Here is a 14,915-nt window from a genome sequence, read left to right as displayed (position 1 = left end):
ACTCAGGAGAGCTTTGATCAAAGCCCAGGTCGGAAAGAGGATGGATGTATCAAACAAAGCGTGTTTCAGTTATGCAAGAACCACACTGGGTTTTTTTCCTAACAAAATGATTCTTTATTGCTATAATACACAGCAGATACAAAAGTACCTTTAGCAAATACATAAATCAGCAATTACCACGGCATGAACTACGCGTTTAACTTAACTTAGGGTTTTCTCCAGAAGGAAGCTACTTACTTCATAAATAACTTACGGCTCAAAATCAGATGATCTGGCTACTGCGGAACGTCTACTAATTTACAAAATGAAGTCAGACAGAGCTGCGGCTCAGGCTTACGACCCGGGCCCCAGGCCGGCCGCTGACCACACGCGTGCCCACAGCCAGATGCTACGGATGCTCTGGCCCCGCCACGGGCTGTCCCAGGGCACAGCGGCCATCTCTCGCAGCTGCAACTTCGCAGTGAGTTTAAGGCCACATGATCAGGCATCCGTCCCACCGACTCGGCTAAAGCAGGTGTGTCCATCCCAACATCTCAGTCAAGGTCAGCCGCCGTGTCCGGGAAGCTCTCGGTAGTGAGAGGCTGCGTGCCGGGCCCTGCGGGGGCGGGGCAGGGTTCCCCCAGGCTGTCTGCACTTGGCACTGCTGCAATGCCCGGGCCAGGGGGCGCCGGCTCTCCCCGGCAGAGGCGTCCCTGTTCTTGGCCCTGCCACGGGTCACCTGGGTGGGTCCGCTCTACTTCCCAGTCCCTCTGGAGGGTCCTGGGAACCTGGTGTCCCTGACCCACTTTGTTTTTAATTAAAAATCCAAGTAAAACATGGCTACTGCGTGCACCGAGGTCCCTGTGCCCCGGGCTTCACTCCTTCAGCATTGGCCAGGAAATGATGCATGCGAGGCGTGGCGAGGGCTGTGGCTGAGGGCTCAACGCCATCACACCCGCTTTCCTCTCTGTGTGGAGCTCCAGATCGTGGTGGCCGCTGAGCCGAACCCCTCGCCAAAGGTCCAGAGAAGCTGCAGCCCCCGCCAGCCCCTCCCTCCTCGTCCAGCTCGCAACCATCGTGGGTTGTCCTTCCCCACAGCCCCGAGAGCGCCTCCCTGCGACTCTGAAGAGCTCCGAGTGTTTGATAAAGACACGAAAATACCCGTGCACGGGGATCCTGGCACAATCAGGAATTGTCTACAGCGTGGAGCAGGCGTGGGTGTTGCAAGGCCGCTAGCCAGTTCTGGCTGTGGGCCTGGTTTTATGATAGCTGCAGGCTGCAGCTGCATCGCGTCGTCCAGGATACAAAAGAGCAGAGCCCCAGGTGGGCGCCTCCTCTGCACGGGAACCCCTGGGCAGTGACCGGGCCTCGCAGTGGGCGGGCACGCGTGGCAGGGAGGCTTCCCGCACACCAAGGACGGGCAGGTAGGACAGCGTACAAAAGGGAAGGGAGAGTGTCTCCAGGCTGCTGCTCGCTCCTGCCGGCCTCCCAGGACCTGGGCGGACGGGCGCTCTTCAGCAGGGGTCTCTGTGGCTCTGAGCTCGGGGCCTTTGCGAAGGGAAGTGCTACAAAAGCAATCAGAGGCGAAAGGCACTTTGTCGTCGAAATTGTTGCCTTTAGTAATTTCATGAATTCTTGTCAACAAGCTTTGGGCCCTGCTTGTTAGACATAAAAGATCTCTGTTGACAGGTCAGGGGCAGACAAAGGTGGCTCCCTCCAGGAGCACCACGCGTTGCCGGCGTTGCCGGAGTCCGCTCGCTTTAATTACCTGGGCCGGGCCACGAAAGACGGCCTGGCCGCAGTGAAAGCTTTCCCCACACAGGGACTTCCCAGTGCGCATGAGCAGAGCCGTTCCGGAGCCTGGCGCGCTCCCCCACGTGGAACCTGCTCTTAGAACATGCCAGAAGCCTGAGGGGCAATGGGGGGGCGGCGACCTTGCCTTTTTCCCGGACACGTGGACGGCGCTGTCGGCTCCAGCTCTGGGTGGGACAGTCACTCCTCCGACTTGTACTCCTGGCTCTGGCGCTGCACCCTGGAGAGGACCCGCTCGTAGAAGAGCAGGTAAGCGCTGCAGGACAGCACCTCCTGCAGGCTGGCCTTGCGCACCGTGTCGTCCGACACCCACAGCCACTGGCTGCTGGTCGCCAGGGGGTTCTTGGCCGAAGGCGGGGACCGTCGGTAAGTGACGAAGTGTCCAGAGTGCATGTCCCCGTGGTGGACAACCACTGCCATCAGCCGGAAGAGGTAGGTGGAGGAGCTGAGAGAGAGGAGCGAAGCCCGGTGGTTTACACACACGAGAGAAAAAGGGCAGAGGACAGAAGAGTGCTGGCTGATAGACACAGTGGTCACTGAAGACAGATCTGTGCCCGCTGGAGGGGCCCCATGGCCGGTCTGTGCCTGTGTGAGTACTGTGCACATAGGGGTATACACGTACATGCACACGCACGAATACGTACATTTAGGTACTTTGAGAATTCTTATTTTTTAAAGGATTTGTTTTAGTTGAAAGGCAGAGTTATGGAGACAGAGAGAGAAACCTTCCATCTACTGGTTTACTTCCCAAGTGACCACAACAGCCAGGGCTGGGCCAGGAACCTGGAGCTCAAGCACTTGGGCCATCTGCTGCTGCTTTCCCAGGCCACAGCAGAGAGCTGGATCAGAAGAGGAGCAGCCGGGACTCGAACCGGCGCCCATATGGGATGCCAGCGCTGCAGGCTGCAGCTTAACCTACTATGCCACAACACAGGCCCCTTTAATTGTTATTTTTAAAGTGATTCCTATTTTGGACAAAATTCAGTGGGAATGTAGGACAGTGAAATACACCTTAAAAGGAAAGAAAAAAAATTGTGTCCGTGCAAAGCTAACTGCAGCTACTGCTGGAAGCCACAGCCCTCGGGGAGTGACTCACCTGTAGTCAGGAATGACGGGGAGCGGGAAGGGCATCGGGGCAGGCAGCGGCGGCAGCAGAGCCGGGGCACAGGCGCCGTTCAGGAACACTTGTGTTTTGGGGGCCCCTGGCGGACTGAGAACTGCAGGAGAGGAGGGGGCGGGTTAGGGACACGGCCTTGGTTCTGAGGACCCCGAGAGTTAGCTCCCAGACTGCCGCAAGTAGGAGGCCTGCTTCACTTCCTGCCCGGCTGCCCTGCAGTCTGGGCCTCACACAGGCCAGCCCGCTCCAGGCTGTGGCTTCCCCGCCCGGCCCTGGGCACCTCTGAGCCGCCTCTGCTTGCTGACAGTGCGTCTCTGCGTCAGGCGGAGGCTCGCTCACCGGCTTTGGGCCCCAGCTTCTCACCGCCAACACCGAGGGCTTGGCTAACTCTCTGTGGTGTCCTGGACTCCACCCATGCCCCGCTCCAGTTGTGCTAACCAGAAATGTCACCAGACACCGCCCAGCGTCCCTGGGTGAGAAGTGCGTGTCTAAACACTTCTGCCTTCTGAAACTGCCACACGAAGTCCTCGGCGTCGATGGAATAACTCAGTGGTCAGACAGCTCTTGCCCTTTCTGGCGCCCTGGGTCTTTACCCACAGGCACCACGCTCTGAGCGCCAGCCACCCCACACCCCAGCCTGGGGGAAGGCCTGTGATGTAGACAAGAGTTAACCTCGGCACAGGGTGACCAAGGGCAGCTGCAGTCTTCCCAAGATGACGGCTCACCAGGCCACGTAACTGTGGTCTCAGGGCAGAACCAGAGGCTGCCTCGGCAGGAGGCGGAGGGGGCAGTACGCAGGTCAGCAGTCGTGCCCACAGCCACACAGGCCAGTGTGTCCTCCTCACCTGTGACTCTCAAGAACCCGACGCGTCAGACACCTTGAAAAATCTGCCCTGGGGGCCCGGTGCTGTGGCCTAGTGGGATAAGCCTCTACCTGCAGTACCAGCATTCCACATGGGGGCCGGTTCAAGTCCACTTCTGATCCAGCTCCCTGCTAATGGCCCGGGGAAGCAGTGGAGGATGACCCAAGTGCTTGGGCCCCTGCACCCATGTGGGAAACCCAGAAGAAGCTCCCTGGCTCCTGGCTTTGGATTGGCCCAGCTCTGGCCATTGCAGCCATTTGGGGAGTGAACCAGCAGACGGAAGACCTCTCTGTCTCCTCCTCTCTGCCTCTCCTTCTCTCTGTAACTCTGCCTCTCAAATAAATAAATAAATCTTAAAAAAAAAATAATTCTGCCCTGGAACCACACCCGAGTTCTGCCATTTGCTGTTTGCCCTGGACTCAATCACTGAACCTCATGGACCCCCGATTTTCTCATCAGTCTGAGGCTGCTCCCCACTCCTGTGCCTCCCTGGGACCCACAGCAATGGCTGCCTCCGTGTGAGGGCAGTAACGGAATGGGTCAGAGGAGGTGGTAACAGAGCCATCGACCAAGCCAGGAGTCCAGAGACGCCAAGCCGGACAGTCCTGCCCACGTGGCCCATGGAAATGGGGAGAAGGGAGACACAATCCCTGGTACAATGTGAGCCATCGTCACTTTGAGGGACAGGAAGCGAGGCTGCACGCCCGCCTGTGACACGGTCTCACGGCCCAGCCACCTCTGTCTTTTCCCCTGGCCGCAGAAATCGCTCCTACTCCACCATCCGTCCTCATGCCGCAGCTCGTGACCTCAGGGCCCCGCAGGTGGGGAAGCCAAACCCTCCCCTCTGCTCCGAGAAGTCCTGCGTGCGGCTGCAGCTCCCTGGCATGCACCTGCTTTGGGGCCGGGCAGGTCCAGCGCGGGCCCCGGGCTCTCGCTGTGCTCGGGCTTGTGCTGCCGGGCCTTGTGGCCCAGGAGGCGGTACTTGTAGATGTCCATCATCAGGAACTCATTGAACTGCACGTGCTCGTGCCGCTTCAGAGGCGTGCCGTGGCTGGACCAGCTCAGCCGCTGCAGGTGGATGCAGAGACACTGGGGCAGCTGCGGCGGGGAGAGAAACCAGAGCAGCACGGTGGGCTCAGGCAGGCTCAGGCGGCACGGGCAGCCCTCGAGAGCCACGGCCCCGGGGCCCGCGGGGCGCTCACCTTCCCGAGTTTCAGCTGCTTGACGAACGTGGTCCTCTGGTGCTCCACCTCTGCGCCGTCCAGCGTGCCCTTGGCTTCGAGCTGAAACAGAAACCACAGAACTCGGCCACAAGCCCTGGAATGTGGGGAGCAACCCGGACTAGACTGTTACTGGAATTAAGACTTGTTCTGTGCACCTGCTCTCCCACAATATGGCGCTGGGAGAGAGGAAAACAGCTTTTACGCAGCTGCCTCCAGTTCAACCAATAAACTGTAGGACTTGCTCCTGATTGGAGGAGAGCAGCGTACTCGGCGTGTGGGCAGCCGAGTTGGGATTGGCAGAGGAGGACTATAAAGGAGGAGAGAGACGGCATGCACCAGGAACATCTAAGGGGAACATCTAAGGGGAACACCTGTGCAGCCCCCGAGAGAGCCGGCCGGCGGTGTGCTGCTCCCCTGCGGAAGTGGGGAATGTGGCCAGGGGGAACTGCCCTTCCACGGAGGTGGAAGGGACGGCAGCCAACCCGGGAAGAACCAGCAGCAAACCCAGGAAGGGCCGAGCAGACGAAAGAACAGCGCAGGGTCCTGTGTCGTTCCTCCACGAAGAGGGGGAGTGACATAATGGTGCCGTGACTCGGATATGAAGCCTAGGCAGGGTTTAGTGTCGTTCCTCCACGAAGAGGGGGAGCGACATAATGGTGCCGTGACTCGGATAGGAAACCTAGGACGGATATGAAACTTAGGAGGGAAGAAACGGGAAGAAATGGGAAAATTTCGGAGAGAGAGACTAGCAAACAGCCTAGGGAAAAGCCGGACGAAAAAGGTGCCGGAAGAAGCTATTGAAAGCCTAGGCATAGACTCGGATACGGACTACGGGGGAAAGCTGGGAGAAATCTCTAAGGTCGAAAGCGAAAGTGAAAGCTAGAACAAACAGACTCGGATGCGGACTGTGGGGAGAGGCCAGGAGAAATGAGGGAGGAGTATTGTTGGAGGAAAGCTTGGGGAAATATACCGGGTAGAGAAAAATGTTAGGGAAATTGAAGCCGCGGGGGGCAGGCTGAGGCGGAGACGAAAGCCACTTTGGGATTCTCAAGTTAGCCCGGGAATAGGGGGTGAAAAGTTGAAACCAGAAGCGGAAACGTAAGCCAGATTGGGATCCGTCTGATTAGCCCGGGGAGCAAAGGATGGGAAGCCGAATCGTGGGGCGGAGACGTGAGCTGGGTTGAATTCGCCAGGTTAGCCCGGGGAACTTAGATTGAATACTAGTGGCGGAGACGTGAGCTGACGCTGTGTGATTCGCGGAGGCTGCCGCACGCAGAGAGAGCGTGCGGGGCACAAGTAGATAGGGAACGCTGGGCTAAGTGTGAGACCGCGGAGTGTGCGCGCAAAGCCGAGCCGCGCAGATGAGAGAGGCGCGGGCTGAAGCGGCTCAGAGCCGGAAAGCCGCCGAGAGGCAGCCTCGGGGCGGGCGCCGGGAGGCCGCAGGGATAAGAGAAATAGAAGTTTAGAAGTAAAGTGAGAGAAATAGGAATGCTGGAAGATAGAAGTGGAATGGGAGAGATAGGAATGCCCGGAGATAGAGAAATAGAGAAAGAGAAAGGCCTCCCCACAACACAGCAATGTGAGAGCTTGGATTCGGTCTGCCTGATTAAGTGAGGCGATGAGCACCTGCGGGCGGCTAGCAGCTTATGCGCCGCAGGTCACCGAAGACAGGCACGAATTAACATCAGTAAGGCCTCCCCACAATACAGCAATTAGGAGGCTTGGATTCGGTCTGCCTGATTAAGGCGGTAAGCACCAGCAGGCGGCTCGACCAGAGTGTGAGCCGCAGGTCACCGAACACAGGCACGCATCAGCGCCTAAAAACCTCCTCACAACATGGCGAAGAGAGGACCCGGATTCGGTTTGCCTGATTGATAGGACTTGTAAGAACCTGTGGCAACTCTAGCAAGCAGAGCAGAGTGTGTGCCGCGGGACACCGAAGACAGGCGCGTATCAACGCCAAAAAATAAAAAGAAAGGGGGATCTGTGGGGAGCAGCTCGGACTAGACTGTTACTGGAATTAAGACTTGTTCTGTGCACCTGCTCTCCCACAATATGGCGCTGGGAGAGAGGAAAACAGCTTTTACGCAGCTGCCTCCAGTTCAACCAATAAACTGTAGGACTTGCTCCTGATTGGAGGAGAGCAGCGTACTCGGCGTGTGGGCAGCCGAGTTGGGATTGGCAGAGGAGGACTATAAAGGAGGAGAGAGACGGCATGCACCAGGAACATCTAAGGGGAACATCTAAGGGGAACACCTGTGCAGCCCCCGAGAGAGCCGGCCGGCGGTGTGCTGCTCCCCTGCGGAAGTGGGGAATGTGGCCAGGGGGAACTGCCCTTCCACGGAGGTGGAAGGGACGGCAGCCAACCCGGGAAGAACCAGCAGCAAACCCGGGAAGGGCCGAGCAGACGAAAGAACAGCGCAGGGTCCTGTGTCGTTCCTCCACGAAGAGGGGGAGCGACATAATGGTGCCGTGACTCGGATATGAAGCCTAGGCAGGGTTTAGTGTCGTTCCTCCACGAAGAGGGGGAGCGACACTGGAACAAGACGTCCCCGAGAGCTGCAGGTCGCCCAGCGCTACCCCTGCACACACACGGCACCCGCGGGCCACCTGCTAAAGGACCCGGCTGCCCAGGGCCTGGGGGCCTGTCTCCCCGCCCCCCGTTGGGCACCAGCAGTGAGTGGAGACAGACTGAACCAGCACAGGAACCCTGTCACCGGGACGTCATCTCCTCTGTTCACTGTCTTCAACAATGGCTCCACGAAGTCAGCGCCTCGTATATCTGGCAATGGAATTACTTAGGGGTGCGGGGGACCTGACAGCTTAGGGCATGCGTGTCCCATCTCAGATCACGACTTCCACACTTCCTTTAAAGACTGGGGATGAAATGACACTCATCGGGGAGAGACGAGGCCCAAGTCAGTAACGTGGAAAGGGAGTGGGCTGAGGGGAGCCCCGGCACCCGAGGGTGGACAGGCCTCTGGGGGCGACGCCCCAGGCCGGACACTCACCCTGGTACAGTTGTCGCACACGACATCACGCACGGATTCGGACGAGATGAAGTGGTGAAGGCAGTGGTCCAGGGTCAGCGGATGCCCCTATAGTGTGACAAGGAGAAAATCCGTGTGGTTTACAAGAGGGCTGAGCCGGAACTATCAGCCGATGACCTGGGAGCCCAGAGCGGTGTTTGGCTTCTGTGGGCCGGGATGAGGCTTCGCAGTCACAGCCATGTCTCCTGAAAGCCCACGGCACCCGACTGCCCCTACTGGCCGACTCGCAGGCAGGACACAGCATGGCAGAAAGCCAAGGTCTTGTGCGCCGTGTGCACACTGTGCATGCACACACAGCCTTGCTGCCGCGAGAGGAAGCCACCTACCTTCATCTCCCCCCAGTCAGGCCAGGGAACCACATGGCAAAGTCAGGGCGGCGTGCCACCAGCCATGTGTGGTAATAACACACGGTGCCTCTAGGCCCCCCAACTGAGATGCCGCAAAACAGACCCCGCCATAGCCAGACACGGTACATACCCACGTAGCAGCAGGAATGCTTAGTGAGAGGCTATCAAAGGTGTCAAATCGAACAGGACTCTGAAACAAATATTGCAGAAAACCCACATGAGGCTCTAGAGGTAGGAGATACACGGCTGGGAGAGTTTCATATTCAGGTGCCCAACATGAACTTAATAAAACATTCCTACTAGGAAGCAAAATCTGTGAAAACATACCTTTTTTTTTTTTTTTTTTTTTTTTGACAGGCAGAGTGGACAGTGAGAGAGAGAGAGACAGAGAGAAAGGTCTTCCTTTTGCCGTTGGTTTACCCTCCAATGGCCGCCGCGGCCAGCACGCTGCGGCCGGCGCACCGCGCTGATTCGATGGCAAGAGCCAGGTGCTTTTCCTGGTCTCCCATGGGGTGCAGGGCCCAAGCACTTGGGCCATCCTCCACTGCACTCCCGAGCCATAGCAAAGAGCTGGCCTGGAAGAGGGGCAACCGGGACAGAATCTGGTGCCCCGACCGGGACTAGAACCCGGTGTGCCGGCGCCGCGAGGCGGAGGATTAGCCTAGTGAGCCGCAGCGCCGGCCCGAAAACATCCCTTATAAACAAACACAAGAGGCATGACACTGCTAGACCATCAGGGGCAGCCACGTAGGGATTCTACCCTAAGAGAACAGCCAGGGACCCACATACAGAGACACTCATCACTGTTATTTGCGACAGCAAACCTCTGAGAATAGCTGGGACTCCTTGGAATGATTAGATGGAGTCTGGCATGCCCACCGAACAGAATATTTGAAAAAACACAGCAGAAAGACACGTGCTTCACGTGGGACCATGTTCCTGTTATACTGCTGGTTGTACAATAGTGGCTAAAACAGGGTGAGGGTATCTGCTTTGTGGTAATGGCAGTTCCCTGGCTAACTCTCCCTGCTGATGGTAACAGCTATAAAACATGAACCCACACAGAGCCACGTGAATGACTGGGCAGTAACCAAAGCAGCCAAAATGCAAAAGAAGTCGGTCCTTGGAAAACCAGGAACTCCGAGGGTGAGAGTTGCGAGTTGGTAGCTTTTCCGCCCAGTCTGTGTGGTGCTGGGTGGTGGGAAGCAGTGGCCTTGCAGGACAGAGGTGCTGGGAGACAGGGCAGGGGAAGGCCCAGGAGGATGGGAGCCACAGCGAGGATGAGCCCCCAAATCTACGTGTACACTCGGCCCATCCCAGGACCCTTCACCAACCCCCACGTGTGTGGGGAGGCCTCCTGGAGGCCTGCTGAAGAGCAGCAGCTAGAAGTGAAGCAATCTGAGTGGGGCTCTGCTGCCCGGTGTCGGGACACAGCCCGAGCCCAGCAGGGTGATCTCACCACGTACACAGAAAAGGTGACCCCGTGAGCGGTTTCCATGAGCTTGACGGTGGCACTCACTCCACAATTCATACGTCCAACAAAGCATCACTTTGTACACCGTAAATGTATATGATTTGTATTTGTCAGTTGTGGCTCAATCAAGCTTGAAAACATCCTGTCTATGAGCTATCCATTTCTACTCACTGGGCCAGCTAGAACCGAGGCATCGGATGGTGCATGCATGGGCGAGGCTGGGCAGACACCGGGACCTACAATGGTGCACCCATCTGGGTACCTGGTAGTTCCCCGAGGTCAAGCAGGGAGTTACCCTGGGAGCTATGGATTCATATACACCCAGCTGAAACCAAAGCACGCACACCTCTATGCAAAAGTGCGCACACACACGTTGATAGCAGACAAGTGGGAAAGACCCAAGTGTCCACCCACGGATGAGCATGTGGCAAGACGTGCTCTCTCCGTATGAGGCTTTGGTACCTGCTGGCATCTGCTCCATGCTTCCACACAGGAGACCCTTAGGGAAGTCACGGTGAGCGATGCCACCGGCCACAGAGGGCGATCCCATTTGGATCATTTGGATGAACTGTCAGAATGGGAAGAGCCTTGGACAGAGGTGGACTAGTGGCTGCCAGGCTGGGGGAGATGGAGAGAATGGGCCTGGGGCTTTTGCAGGGTTGGGGAGTGACTCAAATGTTCTAACACGGATTGAGGTGACAGCTGCACAACTCCCTATTTTTGCATTACGTTGGACATTTTCCATAATTGCTCTAAAACCTCAAAAGCAAAAAAAAAAAAAAAAAAAAAAAAAAGGCCGTCCTAGAATCTGACTGTTGTGAGGACAGACCCAAGCCTAGGGCAGGATCTCCCACCCCTGCACAGGGGCCTGGGGCTGCTGCTCGTGGTGCAGAAGACGCCCAGGGAGAACCAAGGGACAGGCTACCACTAACCAAAGGGGAATAGTTGGGCCACCAGCTGTGCAGGGCTCAGGCAACCGCAAACGCCACTCACGGAGGCCAGCTCCCCCCTCCCCCCAGGGTCTTTCCACGAATCCCGAGGGAAAACCCGGCCAGGAGCGCTCTCGCACTGGGGCTGGCTTTACCTGGTGTTCGCAGTGTTTGCAGACCATGTTACTCGTGAGCCGCCCGTGGAAGGGGTGCTGAGACTTCCAGTGCGGGGCCGAGGGGTGAGGCGACCCTGGAATGCAAACGCCCTGTGCTGTGCCACTTTCAGCCCTGGGCACAACCCCCTTACTGCATGCGGCAGAAATTTAGGCTTCTAAAAGATTTATTTATTGGAAAGGCAAAGTGACAGAGGAGGGGAGACAGAGATCTTCCACCCACTGGCTCATTCTCCAAATGGTTACAACAGCCAGGGCTGGGCCAGGCTGAAGCCAGGAGTCTGGAATTCCATCCGGGCCTCCCACAAGGGTGGCAGGGGTCCAAGTACTTGGACCACCTTCTGTCGCTTTCCCAGGCCCATCAGCAGGGAGCTGGATTGGAAGCGGAGCAGCCGGGGCTCGAATCAGGGCTCACATGGGATGCCGGCACTGCAGGCAGTGGCTTACCCTGCTGTGCTACAATACTGCCCCCAAAACCCCCATTTAGGGACTGGTGCTGTAATGCAATGGGTTAAGCCAGGACGCCGGCAGCCCATGTGAGCACCAGTTCAAGTCCCAGCTGCTCCACTTCTGATCCAGCTCCCTGCTAATGTGCCTGGCTACTGTGGGCATTTGGGAGTGACCCAGCGGATGGAAAATCTCTTTCTCTGTCTCTCTCTCTCTCTCCATCTCCCCTTCTCTCTGTCACTCTGCCTTTCAGATAAATCTTTTTTTTTTTAAATAAAACTCTCTCTTTAGACAAAATGTTCTCAAAAAATACACTGAAATAGATTTCATCATTGATGTCCATGAAAGACACGCCATTCCTTTATAGAAGAACTTACAAGGGCTTCACAGGTGGTTTCTGTATAATGGGTACAGCCAGGGTTTAAAAAACGGTTTGTGTTCACTAAGGTTGGCTTGTTTTTTTTTATGCTGCTATGTTTTTACAAAGACATGCTTTAAAGGTTCGAAATGTCAGGACGCACACCACAAGTGAATACTCCATACGATGAGATGAAGCCCTGACTTACTGAGAAAAGCCGAGGCTGGCCAACGGGCCTGTCACTTGGCTAAGACAGGGGTTGGGGGACGAACCACTGCCGAGACAAGGGCTCTGCGGGGCAGCCTTGGGCTCAGCCCTGGCTCTGTTTGGTGGGTGCTCCGTGACCCGGGGGGTCTATTCTGCCGCTGTGGGCCTTGGGAGGGCTGATGGGGGTCACTGTTCCCCTACCCTGCTGGCATCAGTACCTTCACAGTGATGTCTGAGGCTTAACCGAGACACTGCGATGCCTGCACACGGTACGGCTGCAGACAATATCTGTTCCTCTTTCCTATGCCCCATGCTTGAGTCGTGCAGACAGTGAAGAACCGCAGGGAAAGCGGGCCTAGCTGGACCTGCCGAGGCCGAGACAGACTCGGCTGACAAAGTTCCTCCCAGCCACAAAGACGGCCCTCGTTGCGAGCACAAACGTGTCAGTGGAGAAGGCATGGGGCAGGGCGGGGGGTGAGCCAACCCCGAGAATCACTGGCAGCTGGCTTCAACACCCAGGTGCTTTTGCAAGGCTAAGCTGGGCTGCAGGTCACCAGAAAAAAAAAAAAACAACAAACCAACAGTTCTGAAACAAGCACACCGTGGTGTGATGTAGCGCGCCAGGCCTCGCGGGTAACTACCTCTCGTGCGGCAGGTGATTCGTTTAGGCGTTGCGTCTGACGGCTGCTGTTGGGGGAGAAAAGACACAGGCTGAAAGCCTCCTGCAGCCCCCTTCCTCGCCTTCACCCCCGCCCTGAATGAGACGAGCGGCTGGGCACAGGGCGCAGAAGCCACACAGAGCTGGAGCTTCTCAAAGCAGCATTCTGACCGCCCCTGCCCAGCGGGCTCCCATGCTCCGCCCCTTAGTAAGGGAGGCCTGCTCCGGGCTCCAGCAGGCCTCCCCACTGCCGGGCAATTCTCACCAACTCCCACACTATCCCAGGAGTGAGGATTCCTTGCGCCCCTGCTCCCCCCCCCCCCCCCCCATTAAATAGGGACGATAACTCCCTCTTTCTGCTCAAAGCCAACCCGACGGCAGCTGCCAATCATTTCAGGCAGCAATGACACTGCCCAGTGCACGTTCAGCACCTGCCCCGGCCTCACTCCCGCCACCGATTTGTACCGGGTCTCGCCTCGAAGGCTGGGCAAGGATTACAGCTGCGTCTCCGGCACTTGTTAGCTATGGGCAAACAGCATTCACTGCACAGACGTGAACTGCCGCGTACCTCCAGGGAAAGCACGTCGAACAAGTGTGTGACCCGCGGCTGGCGGTCCCGCTCGTCTTCCAGCGACGACGTGATGACGTGGAATAACTCGTGTGCATCCTGTCAGGGGCAAAGCATCCTTCAGAGGCCTGGCGACGCAAGGGCTGGGGCAGCAGCAGCCCTCGGCGCTCGCCGCCAGGAGGGCCGTGCGCCTCACACGGGCAGAGTTCGCTCCTGCTTTCTCAAGGCCCGGCTCACGGACAGACACACCCTAGGCATCTTCAGAAGACTCAACGCAGAGGCCCAAGAGGCGAGAGGAGGAGGAGGAGGCTGGCGGCTGCCTGCACGTGAGCCAGCGCCGCTGAGCTGGGCTTGCTTCACGGAGGCGGCCTTGACCTCTGCTCCACCCAAGTCCAGAGCACTGTTTGTTTTTAAACTGTGCTAAAGCATGCACAGCACACAGTGAACTGTCTTGCTTAATTTTATTTCCCTCTGGTTCCCAGGCCACAGTGGCTGGGCTAAGCCAAGCCAAAGCCAGGAGCCAAGAGCTCCATCTGGGACTCCCACACGGGTGCAGGGGTCCAAGGACTCGGGCCATCTTCTGCTGCTTTCCCAGGCCATAGTAGAGCTGGATCGGAAGTGGAGCAGCCGGGACTCGAACCAGCGCCCACATGGGATGCCAGCACTGCAGGCGGAGGCGTCACCTGCTACGCAACAATGCTGGCCCCCATCTTGCTTATTTCTAAGTGTGAAGTTCCAAGGCACTGAGTACGTCCACAACATGGTCAGCTGCACCTGTCCACCTTCAGAACTCTCCAGCACTCCCCGACTCAAAGTCCACACTCACTCGGTTCCCCCAGCCCCAGCCCAGCGGCCACCTCTGCTTTCTAGTCTGAGCAGTACAGGCAGCACGTGTGGGCAGTGTCACCCAGTGACCGGCTTAGGCCACTCGGCACCCAGGTGGGAGCTCAGGCCACTCGGCACCCAGGTGGGAGCAGGCCTCTTTCTAGGGCCCCGTCGCATTCCACCACGAACGCTGAGGACACGGGGGCTGCACCAGCTCTTCGGTTACTGCGAATGATGCAGCTGTGCCCATGGGTGTGCAAGCCCCTGTTCCAGCCCCTGCGCTGTGTCCATGAGTGTGCAAACCCCTGTTCCAGCCCCTGCGGTTGTGTCCACGAGTGTGCAAACCCCCGTTCCAGTCCCTGTGGCTGTGTCCATGAGTGTGCAAACCCCTGCTCCAGCCCCTGCTTTCAATGCTTTTGGCTGTGTCCCCGGAAGTGGAATTGCCAGACGGTGAGGATCGACTCCAGTGGTGTTCTCCCAAAAAGTCAGTGCTGGGAGGGGCAGGGTCTCAGGTGGTGCTGGCCCTCCCCAGGCCCTGGGCTCCTACTCACTTCACCCAGGCACGGCAGTGAGCAGACACGGGGCAGGGATTTGGTGCAGCGGTTAAGATGCCTCTCTGGGTGCCCGCAGCCCACCCTCGAGGGCCTGGCTTCAAGTCCCAGCTCCATTTTCAACCCCAGCTTCCTGCTGATGTGCATCCTGGGAGGTGGCGGGGGGGGGGAGGGGCTCAAGGACTTGGGCAGGGGGGAGACTCCGACTGAGTTCACGGCCCCCGGCTGTGGCCTGGCCCAGCGCCAGGTGTTGTGGGCATTCGGGGAGTAAAAACAGTAGATGGAAGATCTGTCTACCTGTCTGTGTCTGACTCTGTCTTTCAAATAAATGGAA

The 14,915-nt window shown here is 57.7% G+C and overlaps 1 protein-coding gene across 2 annotated transcripts in view; it reads right to left on the bottom strand.

The window, feature by feature from the left end:
* Nucleotides 1-90: 90 nt before the first annotated feature.
* The window catches only part of USP30 (ubiquitin specific peptidase 30), a 29,648-nt gene continuing 14,823 nt past the window's right edge, over nt 91-14,915 (bottom strand). The window contains exons 5-13 of one of the 2 annotated variants that reach the window (XM_070066013.2): nt 13,206-13,304; nt 12,621-12,663; nt 10,950-11,044; nt 8,522-8,581; nt 8,006-8,092; nt 4,974-5,054; nt 4,662-4,869; nt 2,888-3,008; nt 91-2,236 (exon numbers count right to left, since the gene is read on the bottom strand). In XM_070066013.2, coding sequence (XP_069922114.1) covers nt 1,972-2,236; nt 2,888-3,008; nt 4,662-4,869; nt 4,974-5,054; nt 8,006-8,092; nt 8,522-8,581; nt 10,950-11,044; nt 12,621-12,663; nt 13,206-13,304 — 1,059 coding nt within the window. In that variant the 3' untranslated portion in view covers nt 91-1,971. Of the gene's footprint in view, nt 2,237-2,887; nt 3,009-4,661; nt 4,870-4,973; nt 5,055-8,005; nt 8,093-8,521; nt 8,582-10,949; nt 11,045-12,620; nt 12,667-13,205; nt 13,305-14,915 lie in introns of both variants that reach the window. The other variant, XM_051835849.3, reaches the window with a different exon arrangement.

The sequence above is a fragment of the Oryctolagus cuniculus genome, chromosome 21, assembly GCF_051225735.1.
Source record: "Oryctolagus cuniculus isolate XC-2025 breed Fujian yellow rabbit chromosome 21, ASM5122573v1, whole genome shotgun sequence".
Lineage (NCBI taxonomy): Eukaryota > Metazoa > Chordata > Mammalia > Lagomorpha > Leporidae > Oryctolagus > Oryctolagus cuniculus.
The sequence above is the reverse complement of the archived record's forward strand: the minus strand, read 5'-3'. Positions and strand labels throughout refer to the sequence as shown.